At 36.0% G+C, this 17,797-nt stretch overlaps 1 protein-coding gene across 1 annotated transcript in view; it reads right to left on the reverse strand.

The window, feature by feature from the left end:
* Positions 1–17,016, reverse strand: part of SGCZ (sarcoglycan zeta) — a 121,305-nt gene extending 104,289 nt beyond the window's left edge. Inside the window, 3 exon segments of the mRNA XM_057376097.1 lie at positions 3,630–3,731; positions 15,699–15,800; positions 16,993–17,016. Of these exon segments, the coding sequence (XP_057232080.1) occupies positions 3,630–3,731; positions 15,699–15,800; positions 16,993–17,016 (228 nt within the window).
* Between the last annotated feature and the right edge of the window lie 781 nt (positions 17,017–17,797).

The following is a 17,797-nucleotide window of genomic DNA, read 5'->3' on the forward strand; positions in this document are numbered from 1 at the left end:
ACGATTAAAAAAAAATCCAGGAATACATTCTCAAGAAAAGACCATGAACCACTTTTATTGTTATACAGCAAGCTAATAAGACTGTACCTTGATTGTTTCCATTCAAAACTGCAATAGTATGGGGTCAGTAGCATGATAATAAAAACATTTAATTGAGAAGAACTAAAATAATGAAATCATTCAGGATGTTGCATTATGTGTTATTTGATTTCATGCATCTCATTAATGAGACACTATAAAGAAYGTAGTTTGCATCATATCAATGCAAATGATACAAACATGGGAAATACAACATAGCCTCGATTAAACTTACTGGTTTCAGACTAGCAATTTGAACAAAAGTCTACAGCTAGACCATTCATAGTAAAAATGTAATTCTCTGCAAAATTCCATTCATAGAGTATACATGCCCCAGTTTCGGGGATATAAAGATGTCAATTCAGGATCAAATGATCAAATCAGGATCTGCTCAGGTTCTGATGCATCATTTCAAGTTGTAGCAAGCAGTGAAGCCATTTGATGAAAATACAGAAATTTCTTCTCCATGTAAAAATAGAATTGGGGGTAGGAACACATAATTCTGTGGACACCACTACCTGGAGAGCAAAGGACAAAGCAAGAGGAGCAGAGCTAGGGAAACAGCCCACTGAGTAGCATTCTCATTGACACAGCTTCTACAGAAAAGAAAATATTCATTTTAGTCAAGACCTGGATTTTTCACTACTACCTTAGGATAGAAAATTTGATCCTGTCAGAAGATAATATCACTAGAAATTTTCTTTTAAGAATTCACATACATTTGTTTCCCAACTGACTTAAATCTAGGTATTTTAGCATTTACTTTGAATATTCAAGATTTCAGGGAGGCAACCACAAGATAAAAGGAAGTTTTTCAACCTATACACAAAGTTCAATATCATTCTCATAATAAAGCAGGTTAAAGTTTGCATTTAACACTGTATAAATGATCTTATTTGGGTATCTAGGTATGCAAGTGGTGATTTCAGCATCTGTAATCATCTGTTACACTAGCAAATCTAGCCACTCAGACCTAAACTGCAGCAGCAGAGCGCTCAGCTCAGTCTACCCACTCAACAGACTTTCAGGCACTCTCACCAGCAGTAATTCACTGTCAGAATCAGAGGTGAACACTGCCCTCTCAATGAACATTTTTATCACTTTCAGATCCAGCTTACAAAAAGACAACGCCAGCTAATATGCAAGAATTCCAGTCATGCCCCTTAGGCACAGCACAGAACACCCACTGCCGTACCTCACTGCTAATAGCATTGGATTTCCACCTCACTCTGCTCGGTGCTGCAGTGGGAGAACAGTGAAGGATTGACCTCCTGAGCTGAGAGCCCTACATGGAGATCCCTCAGAGACCATTCCACAAACCACGCTCCAGTGCAGAGGAAATACCCCTGTCCTGCAAATTTACTACTGAATATGTTACAAGTCATCTTGWGAGTTAATCAAACAGTGCTACTTCAATGGATATGTTCTTTTATAGGGGAATGAGTAAACTGGCTTAGAGACTAACTCTCCTTCTAGAAAATAAGCAATGATATGTCAGCTTCACAGAATATTTTAACTCCAGTGTACATCAAACTAAAGTCACTATTGCTTCCATGGAAAAGGCAAACATTCCAGTCTGTATCACTCCAAGTAAACACTAAAAGCAGGATAAGGTGAGCCAGATAACTGCTCAGAATCCACAGTCAGAATTGACTAGGTCTCTACTGATTGTGATGAGAACTCAGAAAATCTAGCTTTTAGATTTCTACAGCATTGTACAAAGTGCCGAAACAGCTGTCACATGCAGATGCCATATAGCTGCAGAAACATGCTGCAACATTGCAAAACTACCATTAAGGTGAATACAGCCCCAGAGGGCTTTTTCATCAACCATTCATGGCATTCACATTTGCATACACGAGTTCCTGAATTTTAGCACAACAACTATTGAGCAAGTTGACCAGATTGGAAAATGAACCTAGTTCACAAGTGCTGCAAGATGAAAATAAAGCCTGCGCAAATACCACTTTTTTATCTAGGTGACAAGTGCCTCAAAGTTAATACATATAAGTAGACCCAGAACACCAAAAATATTCTACTTGAATTATTTTGTCTAGTTAATGATCAACTCCACCTTCTGCTGGTTTGAGAACATTTTCTGACAAGTGTCTGTTTTTCATGAGCCTCACAGGACTAGTGGGACCTTATGTTAGGCATCGGGCAGATTCTACATCCTTTTCCTTTACAATAATTACATTTTTGTGCATTTTTTTCTGACATTTTGTAGCAGCTAAATGAAATTAGGACCCTACCTGAGTCTCATTACTATCAGTATTTTGGAAACAAAAGTTTGCATCCTCACTTTAGCAGAACCAATATTCTGTGATATGAAGCACTGGGTAAGAAAATACTCGAAATCATAACTCTCATGTACAGTAACAGGACATGAAACAGTAATACACACTTTCCACTCACAAAAAAGAAATGGGCAAAACACACACATGATGACTAATGTTCTACAGCCTTGAATGGAAAGTATGCTCCCTGCAAGGTTACTTTAATATTATAAAAGCTTCCATTACCCAGGATAATACTGCTACTCTATTAAACATTGAAAGATCTTAGCTTTATAGAAAAAGAGGATGAAGAGACTGCTTCAAAGATTTATTAAAACTAGAGAGAACTAATTAAGAGAACTGGGAAACTGTCATGATCTTGTTTGTGAGTGTACTCAAGACTTTTCTTAGATACATAGAAGTCAGATTTCAAAAGGCAAAATTTTCCACAAAGGCAGTTAGGGTCAACATACTTGTGATTTCTGTCAAATGTTGCACTGTGCACATTAAAATTCTTTGAAGATGATTGACTGAAAGCAAATTTAACATTCTTCTCTGGTCATAGGTGATCTCTTGCATGATAAAAAGAAGAATCTTCCAGTATTTAATTTTTTTTTAAATTAATTGACAATGTTAATATAAACAGCGTAACTGAATCAAAACATAAGAGTTAAAATGAGCTACACTGAATTTCTTAGTACATATCTTTGTTTTTTTTTCCTCTGTAATAATCTGATGCTATATAATAATTACATTTAAATAACATTAAAAAGGGTTTGCTTTGACAAAATAAATCCTAGAGACATTACCTAACATAGCAAGATTTCCTCTACCTAATGCGCAAAACAAACCCAAACAAAAATTATAATTAAAAATAGAATTAAAAGATAAAGAAATCATCATAGCTAGTGACAGAAAGAACTATTCCTTATTTCACTGCATTTTCCATTTATCACTATCTTGTTTTTCAGGATTTCACATCAAATGAGAGTCAAATGTTCCATTCCCAGTGCTGAGGTCATTTGAAGCATAAAATATACATGCTTTGAATCTCCTTTCTTTAGGATAAAATATTTCTTTTAAGAGGCAAGCATGGTTTCAGAAAAAAAAAATCCTTTTTGACATGAAGGAAGCTTTCACTGCTAAGGTATTTTCAAAGCAAACCTCTACTGATTGCTAATCGAGGAGGTGTAAGAATTAAACTTTGTAGTTTGAGACTGGAGAGATCAATTTATATTAGCTGCAAATTAAGAAATAAAGATGAAAAACACCTACCTTTCGGGAATGGATTTCTTTCACATATAGTGGAAGTAGAAATTCAGATATTCCTTCAAGTCGTATTCCTTTTTTAGTGACTCTCAAATTTCCCATTCCATCCTACAATTAATAATATATATACATATTCACTTAAGGAAATAACCTTATCCAGAACAAGCTAAAAAGAACACAGTAGTTGGCTTAATCCCTAAAAATAATGAGTGCTGTCCTACTGCCCCCAGCTCTGCTCATGATCTTGGGCAGCAGGTGGATGGGCACATTTATAGCCAAAGCTTCACCTAGGACTGAGGTATTTAACTGTGAAACCTCATGGTGATCTGCATACATGATTTCATTATTTCATTAGGCTGCAGGGATACAATGCCAGGATACAACTGCAGATCATCATTTATTTCCTGTGTAGAGGCAAAACTAGATCCTGAATTTTACAACTGCTCAGTAAAAAATGAGTTAATTTTCTCTGTCTATATATAACATTTGGTAAAGGAATTTATTAATTGTTTTATCTTGAATGCAGGGGTTTTGGTTTTCCCAATAATTAAATTACATAAGAAAATATCATGCAGAAAGAAACAAAATGTTTTTTAGCGGTTGTTCGTCACTACTAGGAGTATGTTGCTGATGAACAACTTCAGTAATGCTGAAGGTTGTTTTTGATTCCTTGTCTTTATTTATCAAAATAGAAATGGGAAAGGTACCATTGTAAAGCTCTGGAGGAAACAAGCAAACCACATGATTCAATATTCAATAAGATACAAGCATAGAAAAGTGGCATAATAAGGCTTCAGCTGCATTCTTACAGAAAAAAAACAATGAAGCACACTTGATACTCAAGAGACAAAAGCATTTTGCACACTGTTAGAAATTCAAGACTTTTTATCCCTAGAATTTTGTTACTGTATTTGTGATAGAAAAATAATTCTTCACTGTACAGCCAGTGGAATTCAACTTGATCCACTTAAATACAAAATAAGCAGATTTAATCTAATTGCTAATTACATATTTCAAAGCCATTGTTGACTCTGCTGTACTGGAACAATGAGAACTTGCACTTGTGCTCTGCTGGCTGAGCTGTGAAAGCAGTAACCTCTGCCTACTGAGTAAACAGCTGGATAACAATCCTCAACTGCTATAGCTGAGTTGTCAAATAATGCTTCTTAAGAAAGTGATGTTATATGTTAAAGTATTTATCTTAAATTAAGTAATATTTATACAAACAACTTCACATATATAACCTCAGGCATTTGTAGGCTTTCTAAGAAAAAGTGCAATACAAAACAGTAATGCCTGTTTTTGAAAAGGAACTATGATAAAGAAATGAGAGTTTGTTTGGAATGTGCAATCTGGACTAAAAAAAATTAATTCTCAATTTGACCAATCCTATAGTAACAGATTATAAAATTTTAATAGGAAAAAGTAACTTGAGAAAATACAACAATCACACTAGAATTTTTTGGCAGGGAATTAAAACAAGAATTAGATACCCATCTATTGATTTGGATATAGACACACTTTTTAACGGAAAAGGCAAATCCAATATTTTGTTTTATCTGCTTCTGTGGAATGTCTGCAACCAATACACACAATATAATATTCACAATAAAAATGGGGGAGGAAGGAAAAGGAGGAAGTGAAAAATAAACACCAAATATACAAAAATGTCAAGTCAAGCTTTCAGAAAAATAGAAATGCTGAAATTAAAGTTGTCTGGGAAACTTCTATCTGCTCTATCTTGCAAGTATGTGTAGGATAAAATTCTATAATTAGATCTAATATTTACCCTCCTGAACCTCAGTTAATTCCACACAACCTTGCCACAAACCTCAGTCAGAAGCTACTCACTATTCTGCTTTCACCTTGTTATTGTCTTTGTTCCTCATTTATTGCACTCAGTGAAATCTCTGCTTTGAAGAAAGTACTGTCAGTTTTCCTCTTGACTTCTGTTCTCATAAGCATTTATTACTGAAGTTAGACAGCTCTTCACAACTATTAATTAATTTTCAAAATACTTTCAATAACTTTATATTGTAGTACTTTTCTATGTTATTGATCGAGGCGCAAAGCACAAAAATATATTTATTCACCATTTTTGGATACTTATCATATTTTCTCTGTTTTTTTTTTCAGCAACGGGGGGTTAATTCATACAACAAGTTTAAACTGTCAGAGTCTCAGAAACAAAATAATGATAGAGCTTCCTGTGTCCATAAGAGCTTACATTTTTCTGAGTGTTATTTGTAAGTATTCATTCTTTAGTCCTTCAACAGTGAGATATCCTTTTAGCAGAGGCCAACAGATGGAATGCAGACAGACTCTGTACAGACGGAAACACTCTGGCTTTAGTAAAATTATATTATTCAACATAAGAAGACAGACACTATATTCTGGAACCTAAGTCACAAAAGGTACTATAAAACTGGGATAGGGTGACTATAACCTCAATTGCTTGATAAGTGCAATAATCTTCCAGACGATAATTTCCTGAAGTGTGTAATGACTGACATGAAATAAGATTGGACAGTAAAATAAAGTAGTCACACATGTACTATTATCACATGCTTAATGAAGACTACCTTATTCAAATAACTACTTCCCAGGATGATTTTTCATCAAGATCTCCCCACCAGGTTTAAACAGGAGTTAGAGTAAGAAGAGTTTCTTATTTCATTGAGTTAGAACTATACAGTTACAGAGAAAAATTAAAGGGTTTTCAGAAGTAACACAACTTGTTTAAAAAGTTATTCATATTAAAAAGATTATTCAGAGCAAGGTCCTTACGCTTCAATGAACTATTCCAGTATTTTCTTAAAATAAGCAAATGACAAGATCACACACTGGGACTGACTGGGATGGGAGTTTTCTTTCCTCACAGCAGCCTGTATGGTAATGTGCTTTGGATTTTTGGCTAAAACAGTGCTCATAACACATACTGATGTGTTATGCTTTAGCTAATCCTGAGCTGTGTTTCCATAGTGTCAAGCCTTTCTCTTTTTTTTCCCCCTCTCTGACCCCAAAGAAGTAGAGTGGGTACGGCCAAGGAGTTGAGAGGGAACACAGCTAAGCCAAATGACCCCAAGTGGCCAAAGGGGTATTCCAGACCTGTAACATGATGCTCAGCAAGAAAAGGTGATGGTACAAGGAGAAGGGAGCTGGAGGCATGGAGGGACAGAGAGAACAAGGATTGTCTTTGAAAGTGGCCACTGCTTGGATTCAGTCTGCGATAGGTTGTGTGTGGTTGCCTTTGCATCACTTTATTTCCCCTTTATTATTATTCAATATTTATTATTATTTTGTTTGTTATGCCATGCACAACTTCCCATTTTTTCTCATTTAAGAATAGGAAACAAACTGCAACCCTGCCTAAGCAACTAAGAAAAACAATCCCTTAACTTAACATTCATAAAAACCTTATAGAGATTGTAAAAAAAACCAGAAATAAAAAAACAAACCATCATCACTATCATTATTTTATGATGATGGTTTTTGTATTCTTAGTACATCGCATTTCAGTTATTAAAACCAGAAATTCAAATAGGCACCTATTAAAATAGGAAAAAGAAACTTTTTTATGCTCTTTATCTTACAACTGCATCAACCCAGGAAGAGTTTTACTGACTTTGAACACTACATTAAAGTCAATGAAGTCCTAAACTATACTTACTATAAATCTCTGATAATGAGAGCAAACCTTTGAATCAGAGCATAAAAGAACTCCCAAAAAATATTCTGGGAGGAAAACAAAAAATACTGACATTCAAAGCTTTTTCAAGCTTTAACCTGCTTAAAAACTGGCAGAGATTAATGTTCTTTAAGGATCCTGTAAATGGTATATAAGAAAAGTAGAAGTTAATTCACACTGTCTTTACAGAGGAAGGAGGGTCTTTTAAAAGACCAAGTTTCTTCTTCACAATGTGCTGAGAATTCTACAAGGATGCATCACTTATACAGCCTGGATTATTTCAGCCCAATAAACTATTACACCACCATGTTTTGTGATAACTACAAAATATATTCTAAAACTATGAATACTTCTCAACAAGTCAGGAAGTTGGCTTGTTGAGAAGCCAACAACAATCTACTGTAGCCTATGCCTAATCTTAAATACCAGAACTAGTCTGGACAACACATATTGCTATCTAATGAAATAGGTAATGTAGTGCTTTTATTGCTCTCTCTCTCATTTTTCCTTTTTATTTTTTTTTTTTTTTTAATTATTTAAACACTAAGGCATTCTAAGAAAGAAGAAGGGGATAAGGAATTCTATATTAGTTGCTGATAAAACAGAAGTACACAAGAACAGGCTTAGCAGTGTAAATGATAGAGCCAGTTCTCTGTGATACAGATGACAACATCTGGAGACCTAGGACAGGATTCAGCATACTGGCTTAGAAGATCATTAAGCTGCAGCTTTAAAGCCCAGCTGTGGAACTATTTCATTAGAAATAACATTTTGGAAGACAGTAACTAAATCTTACAAACTCACTCCACCAAGATGAAATAACACTTACTTGTATGARACCAAATCCATACCTTTAATATTACAAAATTCTAAAAATCTATGGGTAACGTTATATGGAAGACATGACAGTGGAGAAAACACCTACAATTTCTGCTTAAGACCACTGAATCCAAAAATCCTTGGTCTGGAGAAAACAAGTTGGAAGGTGTCATGCTCCAGTTCAGGAATGAAAACTCTCATAAAGTGAAATGAGAACAGGGTTTTGATAGATGCTTCAAGAATTTATCATGTAACTTGTGGACAGTTAGAAGGCAATAAAGGACTCAGCTAACTAAAATGTGTGCTTTTTCCTTAGGATCATGGCTTGCATGCAGAAACATTGTGAAAAGCAAACTGAAGTGCTGATTACTCTGAATTGACAAAAAATTAATAAACAATATTTCAAATTTCAAATTTGCATGGTGTTTTTTTCTGTTTTCCTTAGGAATAACATACACCAAATGCATGTTTCAGTACATTACTGCAGGAACAACCAAGTAGTTGGTGGGTCATAAAATCCATTGGTAATGGTAATATTCAAGGTTTTCAAAAGATGAGGTTAGATGTGATATACTCCATGTTTTCTGAGTATATATTTAAATCCAAGCTCTGCAAAAGCTAACAAGCTGAAGAAGGAAGCATGGCATAAAACAGGGAGGATGAAAATGATAACAATAGAAAAATAGGATTTAAGCAAAATGCCTAAATCGACATCCTATAAATGAATAAGCATTCAATGGCTGTTGTCTTAAAGGCATCATAGCAGAAGCTAAATATGAAATGGAATGTGGATGATGTGGCTGCAGTGATATAAAAAGCACAGATGAAACATCTAAGCATGCAAACATGCCAAAGGAAAAATAAAAAAGAGGATACGATATCAGAAGAAAGGTGACTGAACCAATGCAGCGGCAGTGAATTACTCTGAAGATGAAAAAAAAAAAAAAAAAAAAAAAAAAAAAAAAAAAAAAAAAAAAAAAAAAAATGAAAAAGGATGAAAAAAAAAAAAAAAAAAAAACCCACTACATTTGACATGATGGCACAAAAAGCAGATACTGTAAAGGGACAGGTGATGGGGATGATTAGGAAGATGAAATACGTTGGCAGCTATGTTGTTGAAAAAATGGAAGATGTACACAAAAGGCTGGAAGAAACATGACAAAGGAAATTATTTGTATTGTATTCACACATGCCCAAACCTGGATTTAATAAACAGTTGGAATGTAATTTCAGCTGGACTAAAATTATGCTTGGATGTGATTATGTATGTACAATTGAAGAAGAAACTGTAGACAGCAAAAATCTTGCCTAAACAAAATGAATAGTGGCATAAGCAACAAAACCAGAGAGTATTTTTTCTGGATTTCTAGGAAAGAGAACTGAATTTCAATAGCAAAAACTAAAGGTAAAATGATAGCAAGCAACTCACTGGAATGGCAAAAATCTGTATTGATGAAAACACCTGCATTCACCCATCTGCTGAAAATAAGAGAGGACACTTGGTAGATATCAGGGAAAGATGGAGATGAAATTACTGTGGTACAGTGCAGCAATGTTTGAAGGGGCACAGACTAAGGAAAAAAATAACATGAAAAATTGCCAAAAAGAAAGTCAGATTACTATGCAAACTAACTGGAATTAGAATACCCAGAATATATGTTACTTTAGAATGGCTTGTGAAGCATAACTTGGTTCTTCAATTGTAAAATGCATATATTAATAGGCAATATATACCTACCAAGACAATAAGAGAAAATCTCTATTTCATGCTTAAAATTTTGATTTTTTTTTTTCCCTGATAAGGGGAGCTATGCTATATTTCATTCAAACATAGATGTGTCCTTTAATGTCACCATAGTGAGGCTGCTCACAATCATCTTTGAAAGGTTGCAGCAGTCAGAAGAGGTGTCTAAGAACTGGAAGAAAGCAAATGTCACCCCAGTCTTCAAAAAAGAGCAAGAAGAAGAACCTAAAGAACTATTGGTCAGTCTGCCTCATCTCAATCCCTGGAAAGATGATGGAGTATCTCACTCTAGAGGCCATCTGTCCCTGTGAATGACAAGAAGGTGACCAGGAGGGTGGATTCACTACGGGTAAATCATGCTTTGACAACTGGGAAGCAGTTCTGCAGAGAAGGACCTCAGTGTCCTGGTGAACAACAATCTGTCCATGAGCTAACAGTATTAAATATGGATGTGTTTATTTTGTCCCCATAAATTGTACAGTTTATTTAATCCACTTCCCTGTGTTTAAATCTTGGTTGTAATTTCAGCACAAAGTCTTGAAAACAATTGATTCATGCTAAAAAATTAACCATATATTATTCTTTTATTTTTAAATAAGCGGTTGCCTGACTTCAGAAAAAACAATGAAAATCTGATATGAGAGGACAATAAATAAATATGCACTATACAGAAGTGCTCAAATGTTGTTGATAAACCTGTAAAAATATTTACCTATAAGAAAAAAGATTGTACAGCCCCACTGGTTTGTTGTGTACWCATATTACTTAATTTAAATATTAGAAAAGAGGTTCTGACATTTCACTAGGAATTTCTACAAACAATTTGCTATCTACCCTTATTGTATTCCAGTGAACTACACTGAACTAATGCAGTACTTTCCAGATTTTGAGAAGTAAAAAGATTATTTGGGTGGAGATGCCTTGCAATTCATTCAGTCACATGCACAAAATAGGCTGTGTTAATGCAATTTTGTGTTTTGTGCCTTTCATGTTTGCACCTTGCCCTTTCAATGAGCCTGACAACCAAAACTTCAGCTCTTGGGACACTAATCTCTAATTGGGGCAGCAGAAAACAGAAGTGCTAAACAAGCATTGGTAACCATTCTGGCAGTATCTATACCTATTAAAAAATAATAAAGCATATCTTGAATTGAGCAATGGGCATAGTGAAGAGGTTCTGCAAAGACTACAATTCTCTTGCACTATTGCAAAATCAGCTCTAACTTAGCTACTACTGACAGAATGGTGTGGTTTTCTCTTTTTCTTTTCCTTATAGGCAGACTCTCTATTGTCTTTAGACAACTTACCATATTACCTCTACTATCTTCATAGCTTAAAGTATTTTCTTCATACTTACAGCAACTCCAATGCTTATAATGCAACTACTTAACTCCTGTTTGTCCTTCAGATACATTATTTCTTAGAGTAAATAACCACTGTTCATTTTCTTTGAGTTCTGCATCTTAATGTTTCATGTTGCTCCGAATCTGCCTTATTAAATAAATAAATATATAAATAAATCCGCCCATCTGTCTCCCAGTAGATTAAAAAAAACCAGAATAAGCACAACTTGTGAACACTTACCATAGCTAAGCAGAGAAAAATTATCTCATTTGTTTATTTCAGGATGTCTGGCATTTCTGCATCATTGTTCTATTACTGATTCATGATATGCTAAAAATCAGATATTGTCATCAGAATACATGAATTTAAAAACTGGACTCCACAAACTGGCTAGACAATAGCATCTCTTTTCTGTACTTATTGGAGTACTTACCCTGTGTGTGAAAGGGCAACTGTAATTTTTTACCTCCTTAGTCTGTGATGGCTAGTCTATTGATATAATAGTAGAAACACATTACTCTAATGTTTGCTCTTTTGTAGGTAACAATCTAGTTCATATAAGTAATGAAAAACTTATTGGAAAAAAACAAAGTAATTTGCCCTCAAAAATCCTTAATACCAACATTCTTCATACCAAAAGACTTTTTTACTATTGCCAGAAAATCCTTGCTGCTCCATCAGAAAACACCAGGCCCAGAGAGTGGTGGGTGCAGGTGTCTGTATCCAGTTGGCAGTCAGTCACTCGTGGGGTCTCCCAGGTATCAGTGTTGGGGCCAGTCCTGGTTAATGCCTTCGTCGATGATCTGGATGAGGGGTTTGAGTCCACTATCAGCAAATTTGCAGATGACACCAAGCTGGGAGTACGTGTCAACCTAAGGGTAGGAGGGCTCTGCAGAGGGACCTGGAAAGGCTGGATAGAAGGGCTGAGTCCAACAATATGAGATTTAACAAGTTCAAGTGCTAAGTCCTGCACTTTGGCCATAAAAAACTCCAACAGTGCTACAAGCTGGGGCAGATTGGCTTGACAGAAAGGGACCTGGGGTTGCTGGTGACAGAAGCTGAACATGAGCCAGGGTGTGTCCAGGTGACCAAGAAGGCCAATGGCATCGTGGCTTGTATCAGAAACAGTGAGGCCAGCAGGACCAGAGAAGTCATTCTTGCCCTGTACTTGGCACTGGTGAGGTCACACCTTGGTTCTGTGCCCATTTCTGGGCCCCTCAGTTTAGGAAGGACCTTGAGAGGCTCAAATGTGCCCAGAGGAGGGCAACAAGGCTGGTGAAGGACCTGGAACACAGGTGCTGTGCAGAATGACTGAGGGAGCTGGGGTTGTTTAGCCTGGAAAAAAAGGAGACTGAAGGGTGACCTTATCTCTCCCTACAACTGCCTGAAAAGAAGCTGTAGCCAGGTGAGGGTCAATCTCTTCTCCCAGGCAACCACTGACAGAAAGTGAGGACTCAGTCTTAAGCGGAACCAGGGGAAGTTTAGGTTAGATATTAGGAAAAAGTTATTCACTGACACTGTGATTGAACACTGGAATAGTTTGCCTAGGGACTGAGTCACCCTCCCTGGTAGTGTTTCAAAAAAGATTGGCCATGGCAGTCAGTGATAGCTTAGTTGATAAGGTGGTGTTACGTGATGTTGATGATCTAAAAGGTATTTTCCAATCCAATTAATTCTATGATTCTGTGACTGACAGGCATTGTAAGACTAGCTTCACAAGCCRGGTCTTTCATCTGCAGATTTAAGGCCGAAATTTAAACATTCCCTGATTTAGATTTCAGCATCCAAAGAAATTTGATTATTAATTTTTACTTTCTTATATTAAGGCATATGTACCTTCCTAAATATTTTACTATATTGTGGCTTTATATTCATTATAGAAGCTTAACTTACAATAACGTCATGAGCCATACCGTGGAGTTAATGAAGTACCCAGAGCCAAGAAGACCCTTTGACAGCTCCCTGGAGTGGCACTTATACTCAGTAAAGGATGCTTTTCTTATAACAAAACAAATATCATTAAGTAGGGTCTATTACACTGCTTCCTTGATCACAACATAGCATTAAAGAGCATTAAAGAAATCAATTTTCAAAGCAGTCCAGTCTAAGGAACCTATTACTGTCAAAATAAAAAATCATTATTTTCATGTRAGAAAGAAGTGTTGTATCAAACTGGGGAGTTAAAGAATTTTACTATTCAAGAAGTGTGACTATATAGCATGGCAGTCTTTATATTATGTAAGTTTAGACAGTTACTTAGTATTCCATTCCTGTACAAACACTGAATGCTTTTCAAAAGAATTTCTACACATCTTTCAATAAGCAACACCTTGCTCCATTGATACAGTCAGTAAAATAAATGGGACAAAGAGAAAAGTAGCTTGCTGCAGAGATCCATCTTTTGTTATCAGGGCAAAGGAAATGAAAGTGCAAGAAATGCCACAAAGCTGCTTGAAAATAACTCATATTTTATCTAACAGCCTGTTCAATAGAACACTCATCTCCTAAATGATAGGTTCCAGTTCCTTCTCTGCAGTCTGGAGGGAGTGGAAATATAAACTTTCTGTTATTTGAGCAGTGTTAAAACCACAATGGTCAAGGGACTTAGCTAATCTCCTTGCATATAGCTCAGCATGGCAAAAGTCATTGAAAAGTTATCAGTTATGTGGCCAAATGGGAGAAAAGGGGATCATTTCACAAGAAAACTTGAAAAAAAAATTCTGTATCATTTCAAGGGATGATAGCAAGTTCTCAGATTATCATAAATTTCCTATGGTACAAATCAACTCATCACAGAAGCACAGTGAAAGATATGTATTTGTGAATCAACATTTCAATGTCTTACTGAATTTCATAAAAGGGCAACTTTAGACACAAGTTGGAGAAGGGAGTTTAGAATGAAGTTTAGTATCAAATTCATCCCTTTGAAAGCACAGCATCAGAATCACCTTTGTTATCAGATCATTCTCAGTCTACAGCTCTGAGTATGCAGGCTGGACACCGAGCAGCTACCTCCTGATGTGTCCACAAAAAAACTGTGGAAGGAAATTTTCCAGTTCAGGTTCTGTGCTGAAACCAGGGAACACAGACCAATAGCTTCCAAAAGCAGAAACCAGGAATGGATGATTTTCTGCACGTATCCCTTAGGAAACATAGAAGACCTATAAATGAAGTGGTGAAGCAGAGAAGCCCATATGATACAAAAGGATATCAGTGACATTAGGCATGAGGAGTTGCAGTGAAAAAGTAGTTGAGCAGCTGGAAAGGAATGTGGGAGCACCAGACATGKAGGATGACATGGACACCTTCCAAAGCAGCTGATTAGGGAAGCAAATCAACCAATCCCCAACAGCAAATGTAGGACCCATCTAAGTGTGAGTGGAACAGAAGCTGTACATTGATAACACCAGGAATCATGAGTTAGACTGGACTTCAGATTCACCAATCACCTGATTATTATGTCACACAGCTGAGTGGTAATGGTAGCAATAACACAACAATCTAAGGAGAGAAGGAGGTGGAAGAATTCAAATTCATGTAGTACATCTTGTTGAGGAAGAACAGTAAAGGAGCATGGATGAATCCATTTTTTCTGAGGTTTAGACCAAAAGAGAGAAAGAACTACTAAGTTACTGCAGAGGACATATATAAACTTATAGAAAAAAACCCCAAAACAAACCCCAAACAACATTATCACCTTGGGATTTCCCTCAAAGACCAGAAGGATCTATTAGATGGTGTATTTGGGAAGAGCAAACCAGAGCACAGTCCTCAGTGATAATATAGGTTACTGACTATGAGACTTTATGAATACAACAGGAAACAGGATGAAGAGGAAACTCCTAAAATGCTTTTGAGGGGAATAATAAGGGTGGGTAGGCTCTGCTTCCAATTAACAGAGAATGAAGAGTGAATTGGAAGATTAGGTGCTAATGTAGTTGAGACTGGCCACAAAAGGATAAAATTCTTGAAAGTTTGGTTAGAAGGAAAATAATTCAAACTAAAAGCAGTGTGTTTCAGGAAGGCAAATTCCAGTAAAAAGATTCTTGGTGAAAATTTCCTGGGAGACTTCCCTAAGGAGAAAAAGGAATTAGAATAAGGTGGTAGCTTTTTAACAAACTAATTTACCCAAAGAAGAAGAAAGGCTTCCTAAAGATACTGAAAAATATTGGCATTTCTTATGCATTTTTTTCCTTGCTCTTTAAGTTTCTTCTTTAGTCAAAAGGTCAGCATAATTTTTTTTTTTTTTTTTTTTTTTGTTTGTTTTAATTGGTGCACCAATAATAAAGGATTAAGATCCTGAAAGGAAAGGATGAATGCATTTATGAACACTTGTATAACCTAGGTATTTTCAAGCCCACTGAACTTCATCTTGAGGCATATAAAATCAACAAATGATAAAATATTAGCTAAGAGATGTCTACAACAGTGACATAGCTCAGAGCAGTAGAGTGCAGCAATCCCTCATTTCCCCACTTACTCCATATTGGTTGAGACTGTGGGGCAGTTTTTCTGCATGTGAAGGGGATTCCTTTTGGATGAAATAAAATCAGTAGATCTTTTCAAAGTGCAGCAACAGTCTCTAAAAGGAACAGAAAGGTCTGAATCAATGTGTGATCTGCAGCACAAGTCCCTCAGCAAGTACCAAGTGCAGTGACATAATGCTCTCAAACTGCAGAAATCTCGTATGTGCCTCTGCTTCTTGTACCACTTAAAAGGCTAAAGGCCTTGATATCAGTAACCAGTTCACACAGATGCCCTCAGCTAAGGGTATTCTTTTATATTGTACCAAGACCTCCTATGGTTGAATACATTTTCTTCTTGCATCAGCTGCTGTATCCCTCTTCAACACTCTTCCGATTTGCTTGTCTTGCCTACCTGCCTTTTTTCCTTTTTTTTTTTTTTTTTTCTGACTTAACAATTTCTTTTTCCATCCTTCCTTTCCAATCAACTTCTTCAGTCTCATAGGAGATTCAATACATTGCAGTAATAGTACTAGTTCATGGTCCAGGGTCTCAGCTATGTCACCTTGCATCCGTAAGGTCTCAGCTATGTCACCTTGCATCTACTACCACTTGTCCCCAAGACTTTAAACTTTCATCTGTCCAAATGTGAAACTGCACATTTCTCTCATTTTTCCTGCCTATACATCATACAAAGAAACAACACAGAGGTTGAAATAAATGGTGTCCACTTCATCATTTGCCTGCCACAAGACTTAAGATTCCATCTCTTCCACACTAGCCAATATCCAAACACAAAGTTGGGAAGCAACATGGACATGCAAGTGTGTTTAAGTGAAAAACAACTAAAGTAAGATTTGCTTTGATGAAAAAGGGCATGAGAAGACCCATGTGCTCCTGTCACCTCCACTAAACAGATGAAAGTATGCTCTGGCACTTGCTGAAGCAACAGAGAGAAACCTGGACACTTGAAAGCAAGTGTGTGTAGAACAGCTTTCCTTAGGTTACCTTTGAGCAATATGTACAACAGGAATGTTTTTCCAAGGCACCAGAGTAATCATAAAGTAAATAAATGTGCACAACTATAATCTATCTCTTGGGTCCTTGGTACAAACTGTTTCTTCTACTAATTTATTCATATTGCACCACAATAGTTTTTGAAGTGTGGCTCACAATTACACGGCCTATGAGTACAAAGTCTGTGAGAGCTCATAAAGGATGGATGAGAGCAAATTGTAAAGGTGAAACTAGAAGGCAGAATTGGCATTTATCTTTTAAAAGGCAAAACAGTGGCAGTAAAGATCAACTTACCTTGAATCCTTTGAAAAATATCATGAACTCTACCAGAAGAGGTAATCAAACAAGCTATTTGTAGGAAGCTGGAAGATGCCCATGAGATCTATGAGATGTAAAAGCAATGGAAAACCAAAACATGATAAGGATAACACAAAGGGTAACACAAATAAACATCAAATAAGAGGGGGAAAAATCAGACAAAGAAGGGCTAAAATTGATGACATTGGTCAAACTAGTGAAATTAAGTATGCACATGATAATAAAGTATCAAAAGACATTCTCCATGCCTACTGATAATTAAATCAGCCTCACAGACAAACAGATCCTTTGGGTGCACTTTACTTAAATTTGAAAGTTAAAGATTTTATCTCAATTTTTTGCATTACAAAAATAGAAAGAAAACAGAAAATATTGTCAAGGCTCAAACCTGGAATAAATAGAAGTAACATGAAGCACATACAGTGAAATTATGAGATTCCTAATGCCTGCTGCAAGGGAAATTATGGGTCAGATGAAGGCACTGAGATTTCTACCACCAGTTTTTAGTCAGTATTTCAGCAAATCTATGCAATATAATTTTCAATATCTGAGTTTTAATATCCTAGCAAAGATTTTGTTTAAAAAAAAAAAATGAATGTGACAAAGGATGAGATCTAGTGCTTTGTCTTTTTATTTTTCTCCCTAGTGAAAATTAACCCGATAATGACAACCTGATCAAATGTGAAGCTTGTTTAAAATTTCATATTCTCATAATAGAAGCCCAAGAGTTATAATACCCACACAGAAATGGAGACCATAAGAAACCTGAGTTAACCGCTTC

Source organism: Malurus melanocephalus, unplaced genomic scaffold (genome assembly GCF_030028575.1).
Source record: "Malurus melanocephalus ecotype Western Australia unplaced genomic scaffold, MMel_1.1 scaffold_270, whole genome shotgun sequence".
NCBI classification, from domain to species: Eukaryota; Metazoa; Chordata; class Aves; order Passeriformes; family Maluridae; genus Malurus; species Malurus melanocephalus.